Source organism: Vigna radiata, chromosome 6 (genome assembly GCF_000741045.1).
Source record: "Vigna radiata var. radiata cultivar VC1973A chromosome 6, Vradiata_ver6, whole genome shotgun sequence".
Taxonomy (NCBI): Eukaryota; Viridiplantae; Streptophyta; class Magnoliopsida; order Fabales; family Fabaceae; genus Vigna; species Vigna radiata.
Window position 1 is genome coordinate 32,318,901 of NC_028356.1, and position 8,553 is coordinate 32,327,453.

Genomic DNA, 8,553 nt, shown 5'->3' on the forward strand with positions numbered 1-8,553 from the left:
GTTTAAATTTGAACTTATCTTGCATGTTTTTCAACCTAGCTTACCCTTGCATTGTGTGTGTTGTATGTGCTTGCCTTCCCTTGCGATGATCATCCAATCCTTTGGATGTGAGCAGAGGCACATGATGTTCCCCTGGAGCAGACTTTGGAGGGAGAGGACCCAACTCCTAGCTCTTAGGATCTCTTTCTTAGAATTTCATTTCTTTTTGTTTTTTTTTTTTGAAGCTTTATAGCTCTTTTGTAGTATCTAGTTAATAAACCTGTTATATTATTTTCAGAAACTTGGTAGTTTATTTGTAACACTTAATTCCCAAGACTTTTGTTAGAACTCTTATATTATTTTGTAAGACCTCTTCTGCATATAGAGTATTAAAGTTTAGCTCTTTTGGATGAGTATACCGAATATAACTCCATGTATATCTTTAAATTGCTCCATCTTATTATAATACTACGTCATGATATATTATACTCAGCTTATAATTTTTGGGATGTCACATTTATAATTTAAAATTTCATGATAAGTACAATATTTATTATTTTTAAATAATTATTAAATAGAAATTATACATATTTGAAAACATAATTAAATAACAGTCATATATATCTTTTGAAATTTCATGATAACTAATCTTTCCATTAAATTTAAAAATATTAAATATTAGTCATACATTTATTCATTTTACTACAATAAAAATAATTTAAACAAATTTAGATAAGGTCACCTTTTTTTTTTATCCCTGATCAATTCAGAACAAATATTAAGAAAAATATACAGACGATATTGTATCTTTAACGGTGGCCAAATGTTCTATTATTTTAATAACATTTCTATTAATAACTTTAAAACTATTATTAAAAGTACATTTGAATCATTGGTAAAAGCTCTACTCCTGATGTTAGCATAAAGTTGAAGAGCAGAAATTTTGATGATGTCTCAATTAAGTGTTTTTTTAGTAGATTGATGCATAAGATGTGCTTTATATTTGATATCATAGGTTGTATGAGAACTTTTAAGCATCTTTTTTACCATTGTGCATTCATTAAATTTATAAACAGTTACCATAATTGGATAATTGCTTATCATACGTTAATTAGTTGACAACGGATGTTTAGATATATCTTATGAAATACAACATACGAAATAAGTGTATTTTGAAATTCTTACTGTAGTGTGCGGTGATAAGTGTTTGAGGGTTTGTATAACCCTTGTGTTGTGGTTTTGAGAACTTGGCGTGTTGGCATAGACCAAGAACTTTCACATGGGGTGTGATTGAGTGTTGTTATTGTTGCTGAGGTGGTTATCCTTCGTGAAGCATTCGGAGGTGTTAATCTTTTGTGGGGGCTACCAGAGAAGTGAGTTTCATCTCTTGGGTAACAAGAAAGGTGTTCTAACCTTCAACTTGTTTATTTTCTTTGTGATTATAACTGTTTGTTGGTTTGTGCTAATGAAGCATTGATTCTGAGTTGAGATTAACAACTGGATGTAGGATCTCAGATCTGAACCAGAATAAAAACTTTACCTGTGCAATTTTTTTTCTTCCTTACTCTTTTAATTTGTTTAAATTGTTTTAAGAAATTTATATTTACATAAAAAAATTATTAAAAAAACGATTTATAATAAGAAACCAATTCACTCCCATAATGCCTTAACCATTCCGTTATACCGTTCTCACATTTATAATTAAAGCATTGAGAAATTAAGATTATAAGATCTTACCATCTAAACAGTCTAATAGCGTTTAGAGTATTCCGCTAAGTAATAGCTAAATTAAGATCATATATTACTTTGAACAAGAGATCAAAACACAAAACCATCATTATTGAAAGAGGTGAAAATTTTCAAAAGTAAAAGAATATTGTAATCAAAAGTGGTTGGAAATCTTTTGAAAAATATACAGATGATTGTATCTTTAACCGTGACCAAATGTTCTATTATTTTAATAGCATTTTTATTAATGATAATTTTAAAACTACTGTTAAAAAGTCTATTTTAATCATTGTTAAAAGCTCTACTCCTCTTGTAACTAAAGTATTGAGAAATTAAGATGATAAGATCTTACCAGCTAACCACTTTAAAGGTATCCCTGCAATGAAACAAAACATCAACTTTAGGATTCTGATTATCTCAACAGTTATTAATAAAAGGACCGTTTTCATATGAAAAGGTAATAGCGGTAAACAAGTTTAACAACTTTTTATTTATTTTAAAATAATAAATGTTCATTTAATGCAGAAGTTCTTATAAATGCATGTAAAATATAAAAGATAAAAAATATTATATTTCTTTCTAAAATTTTGTTGAATTATTAACATAAATGATTCAAACTTTGTTTCAAAAAATTCTCAAAAAGTGGATGAAATATGATTTTCCTAATAATTTGAAAATATTAAATATTACTCATACTTTTATTCATTCTACTTACAATACAAATAATTTAAACAAATTTAGATAAAATCACATTTAATTTTTTTATCCCTAATAAATTATCAGAACAAATATTACGAAAAATGTACATACAACAACAATTTATAATATAACTATCATCATATATTACTTTCTAGAGATCAAAACACAACCATTATTATTGAAAGAGGTAAAATTTTTCAAAAGTAAAAGAAAATAAAAAATACACCGGTTTAATCGTAAACGGTAGTCGAAAGTGGTTGGAAATCTTTTGAAAAATATATAGACGATTGTATCTTAACTGTGACCTAATGTTTTATTATTTTAATAGCATTTCTATTAATGGTAATTTTAAAACTACTGTTAAAAGTCTACTTTAATCATTGTTAAAAGATCTACTCCTCTTGTAATTAAAGTATTGAGAAATTAAGATGATAAGATCTTACCAGCTAACATCTTGAACCATATCGATAAGGATTCTGAAATGAAACAAAACATCAACTTTAGGATTCGGATTATCTCAACAGTTAATTAATAGCGGTAAACAAGTTTAACAACTTTTCATTTATTTTAGTATAATAAATGTTAATTTAATGCAGAAGTTCTTATAAATGCATGTAAAATGTAAGAGATAAAAATATTATATTTCTTTCTAAAAATTCGTTGAATTATTAACATAATGATTCTTTCAAAAAATTCTCAAAAGTGGATGAAATATGATTTTCCTAATAATTTAAAGGTTTAAACATTTTTTTGTCCCTAACTAAGTTATAAGCCGATGTTCAGTTTAGTCCCCATTTTTAAAAATGTAAATCTTTAGTCCCTAAGTTATAAAAAATGTATCAAATGAGTACTTTTTTGACTTGAAATACTGTTTTTGGTTGTTTTTTAACAATTGTTACATCTTTAGATTGCTTTGATTTGTTTCTTCATAATAACAACAATTTAGATTATTCTTTGTACTTTGACCATGAACATCAAAAAATAACTCATTTGATACCATTTTCAATAACTTAGGAACCAAATGTTTACATTTTTAAAAGCGGGGACTAAACTGAACATCCACTCATAACTTAGGGATTAAAAAAAGATTTAAACCTAATTTGAATATGTATAACTATGTAAAATGATTAAAAAGAGATTTAAACCTAATTTGAATATGTATAACTATGTAAAATGTTAATCGAAGACAATCGAGTATCAATTAAAGAAATAAAAAATCTAAATGATTTAATTTAAGAAGAAAACTACAAAATTAGAACAATCGTACAAAGATTGTTATTATAGAAAGTGAAGTGAACGGGTAAAGCAATGGAATACAAAAAAATGTGGCAAGTTAAAGGGATCAAAAATTTTAAATTTTTCGATGATCACAATAAATTCACGTCGGTAGAAATTACTAATTGTGTAACTCCTATATAAAAACGAGTATCAAACAAAGATATAAAAAAAATAAACAAAATTATGCTTTAACTAAATAAAATACTAATTTAATTTAACATGAAAAGTAGACAAAATTAGTATATAACGCACCTCCTACGCGATAGCAAACAAAGTTCTGCCTAAAAGAGTCGAAATAGCAAAATTTTGTAGGACAATGATTCTGACAGGCGAGGTTTATCCAAGAGATCTCAAATCCATAGGCGAGAGCCCTGTGAATGGCAGCGTATGAATCTTTATTGAAAGTCCTGAACGATGTGGGAGCAACAAGCTTCACGTCACACCCAACTTCTAAGTCCTCAGCTTTTAGGTCTCCACTAACTACATATGAATAGCCCTTTGAGTCCCACTTCATGCACTCACCACTCTCCACATACTTTCCGTTCTCTCTCACCGAATGGTTACAGTTCAGAAACACTATATGCTCGAAACTCAGATATCCCCAAATTTGATAAAGATATAGACCGGCTTGGTATAGATCGGCGGAGTCAGTGTAAGTATCAGAGAAATTGGAGCGAGAGAGAGAACGGAGAGGAAGGGAGGAGCAGTTGTGGTGTTGAAGTGCAGGATCAACCACTCTCACGGTGTAGTTGTCGTAGTTGATTGCTTGAATATGGTATTGTGTAAAGTTCAGGTACAACACAGTAACATTATTCTGACAACCAAGCTCGTACCTTTCGTCACCACAATTCTCTGGGTCACCTTGTAATCGAAATGGATAAGTGATGTTGGTGATGAAGCCACAGGAAGAAGGGGGACAAAGGTGTTCTTGGTGGTCCTTGTTCGCAGAAATATGGTGGAGTAGAATAAGTAACAGTATCACCAACAATGTTCTTTCTCTGCTCATCATGTCCAAACTGTCTCTCATTCTATTCAAGCGCAACCAATTCCAAAGTTATATATTAATATTTAAAACAACACAGACTCAATATATAATCCTAAAGGACCACATTTTTCCTTTCAGAGAATACTTTGAAGACTTATGATACTTACAAACGTAGACTTTGACTGAAAAACCGCGTTTTTATCTGGTTTCTACACCTCATTTTAATGAATACAAAATTTTAAAAATTCGTGAACTGCGTGAATTCTGATTTAGCTATTAAATCATGTAATATTTTTTAATGGAGTTCTTCGAGTTTCTAAAATCATCCTAAATTGTTCTAACTTGATGCTTTCATTTACACGCTCTCTAAAATAATTTTTAGGGAATTAGTTTGGGAGCCAAATTAAAAAAATAGTCCAGGACTTATTTAAATAAGAAAAAAACCCTAAATATATTACTATAAATATTGGAAAAGTTATCAAAATAAAATTTTATATCCTGATCCAAAAGCAATGTTTATATAATGCATTCGATTTTTTTTTCTATTTCAAATATTTGCAAATTATTCAATGGCTAAAAGTTCCACCACATGTGTAGACTTGTGGCCAAAAGAATATTATCCGTGTTGATAAGCTTATAGAGCCACAAACTCTAATAGAGTTTAATTGTCTTACATAAACACCTTGTATATGCAAATACATCATTGACGCAGTCAAACGTACATATAACTCAGAAAGAGAAAGTGATAAAATATTATGAAAAATAAACGCCAAAGACTCTTGTAAGTGAAAATGACATTCTAAAGTGTTGAACAAAACTTTTGGAGGAACCAAATGTTTAAGACTCTTCATCAGAAGTCTCAAGCATCCTGCATACAAACTAAGTTTCGAACACAATAGCAATAATACATATTTTTCCTCTAAGTCTACTAAAAGATCTAATAATGAAACAAATAAGTACAACAAACAAGGAAGACTCAGAGCTTGATGTGTACCCAAAAATCAAATCGTTTCACTTAGAGATATATATTGGACGATCAAAAGGAAACTCCAGTCATGGAACCTAGCAAATGAAATCTTGTGATATACAAGAGAAGGAAGGAAGGTGTATGTTCCAAAGCTGAAAAGATAAAAAAGAGGGAGCTGTTGGGAAAACCTTACTATACATATTCTTACCCACATAAATAATTTCACTCTTCAATCTATTGTGGGATCAAGTATAAATAATAAAAACTGACAATAAAATATCAATTTTCTTAAAATCAAATCTGCTTATTAAATCATAAAATAATATTCTACCATATAAATAGAAAATCATAACTCACAAACGCGCTAAACATTATCATTTTGTTCCAGAGTTTGTTCTATCTCACAAACTCATCACTCAATTCATTCCTTTTGATCTCCAGCTAGCAGACAACCATTGTTCCAGTTCTTCAGAGCCAAGCTTCACTTTGGACCAAATCTCACACTTTGCTTGAGGGGATGATAGGAAATAATATATTTGATTTTAGTTTACCTTATTTAGTTTCTGCATAATTGATTCTGTTTTTTCCTTAATTATGATTATGTACATTCTATATATTGTGCGCTGATTACTCTTTCAACATCAATAAAACACATTATCCTTACAAAGCATCATAACTGTATTTGTAGCAGAGCCTTAGATTTGACTGCATGCATATACCGCGGGTGGTGCAGTTCTATTTTTTTGTTTTAGTAGCTGTTTCTTTATTAAACTAGTTTCAATAATTCGGGTTCTGTCTACCTGTTTACTGATTTTGAACTACGGTTTACGCATATTGGGTATTTTTTATTTGAAAATAATACTTTGACATTCTTAAAAAAAACACATTCAATTGCCAACCCAGTTTAATAATACAATACCGTGTATTAGAATTTTAAGTTTTAAAAGTGAAATAAATATAATTAAAATATTATCACTTCAAGTAGTAAAGTTTTTTTTTTTTTTTTTCTTCTGTGGGTGAGAAAATCACCGCCCTAGTTTAAGTTTGAATCCAACTTGATAATGAATTACTTTTACTAAGATTGAAGAAAAGCATGTCTGAAAATTGGGTCGAATGTTCTATGTAATAAAATACTACACACAAGGTAAACCGGAATATAACAAAACAGAAGGAAATGTTGTCATGTAGGATTAAGTTTACCTAGCGTTGGGCAGATTGTGTTATCTTAATCCCGTGTGAAACAAAGTTAGTACTTAAATATTTGATTAAATTTGTAATTTATTAAAATTGAAAAATAAGATAAAATGAAAAANAGAAAAATGAATAGTACTTGTGGTTTCCTAAAACATAAAAACTTAAATATCACTCTAATTATAATTTCTCATTGACTAAACCAAATTGACCTGAAACTTTCTTCTTTAACACAGTATAATGAAGACAGTCTGTAATCACGGAGAGATTAGAATTTGCCGAGATCATGCTAATTCATAAATCTGGGTGCGCCATAGCTGGTTGTGGTTGAGAATTTGTCTCGTGGTTTAAGCATGGAACTGGGTTTTAAGCACCAACTCGGTGTGGTGTGTGCGATATTGCTCCTCCCTGCACTGTGTAGCTGCTACGAATATGCAACGAACTCCAGAGCAAGCTATTACAATAGCCCCGGTGGCTATGGGAATCCCAGTAAGTTCGTACACTATAGTCTCATAGCATGACGTAGATATATAGAATGAATATGACGAGGCAAATGGGTATAATATTTCAGGAGGAGCTTGTGGATACGGAGAATACGGAAGGACGATGAACAATGGCAGTGTTGCAGCCGTATCAGGACTATGGCGGGATGGAGCTGGTTGTGGTGCATTCTACAAGGTAGAAGAACAACATATTCAAATGCAGTGATGAAACAGGTATGGAGCTAAAAGGCAGAATACTGCAATGCGAAAGGAGTGTATGTGGTGGCAACAGACTATGGCGCGGGAGACAGAACAGACTTCATAATGAGCAAACGTGGGTTCTCAGAATTGGGANGCAACGCAGCTGCTTCTGGGAAACTGTTGAAGGAAGGGGTAGTGGATATTTCATTCAAAAGGGTACCTTGCAAATACCCTTCTAAGATGAAGCTCCGCGTGCAGGAAAGCAGCAAAAAGCCTTTGTACTTTGCTGTTTTGGCTCCTTCCCAAAATCCCTATTCCTGCTAATTGGAAGCCTGGTACTACTTATGACTCCCAACTTCAGCCTTATTAATTAGATACAAAATCAACATACTCACTTTCTTCTAAATAACCCCTTCACCATTATTTTTCTTTTTTTTATTGTTTCTTAGCACTGTTACTATGTTCTTCTTCTTGTACTGCTGTCAAACTCACCGCAATAAAATGGGGTTCACCATTGTTAGATCTTGACAAGCTTAACTTCACACAGTCTATGGCGTGCATTTCAAATAATATACTTTATCAAAGGATTCAATTAATTTACTTTACATGGATTAATAAGAAGTTTGCACTACACTACTATAGAAAGCATATTATTTCAAAAATATTTACATCTATTATTCAAATAACAGGTACAATAAAGTCCAGTAGTAGAGTTGTAGATATCAAAACATATTTATCATTAAATAAAAAACTATACAAATATAACATTTCACCTGTTTCTCCTTTTTCTAATTTTTCACCAATGCAATGCGAACTCTCAACCTCATTTTTCCCCAACCTGCAATTTCCTTTCAAAATTGTTTAGATAGAACTGGTGGTTCGATCCTCTAAACTCATTTCATCAGGATATAAAGTAGGTTTTGGAGGTATTTCCAAATCTTCAATGTNTCCTTCAAGCATTTCCACTACTCTATTCATTGATGGACGATCCTTTGGTTTTAACTGTATACACCAAAGTGCAACTATTATCATTTTCTTTACTA

At 30.7% G+C, this 8,553-nt stretch overlaps 1 protein-coding gene and 1 pseudogene across 1 annotated transcript; one reads left to right on the forward strand and one right to left on the reverse strand.

Moving 5' to 3' along the window:
* Positions 1 to 3,898: 3,898 nt before the first annotated feature.
* On the reverse strand, positions 3,899 to 4,711 carry LOC106763717. Its single transcript, XM_014647882.1, has one exon. The coding sequence runs from the start codon at positions 4,709 to 4,711 to the stop codon at positions 3,899 to 3,901; it is 813 nt and encodes a 270-aa protein (XP_014503368.1).
* Positions 4,712 to 7,180: 2,469 nt separating this feature from the next.
* On the forward strand, positions 7,181 to 8,085 carry LOC106763719 (annotated as a pseudogene).
* The last annotated feature ends 468 nt before the right edge of the window (positions 8,086 to 8,553 follow it).

Bases quoted from the DNA above. Each gene is read 5' to 3' on its own strand.
- LOC106763717 (XM_014647882.1), bottom strand. From the start codon at position 4,711: ATGAGAGACAGTTTGGACATGATGAGCAGAGAAAGAACATTGTTGGTG.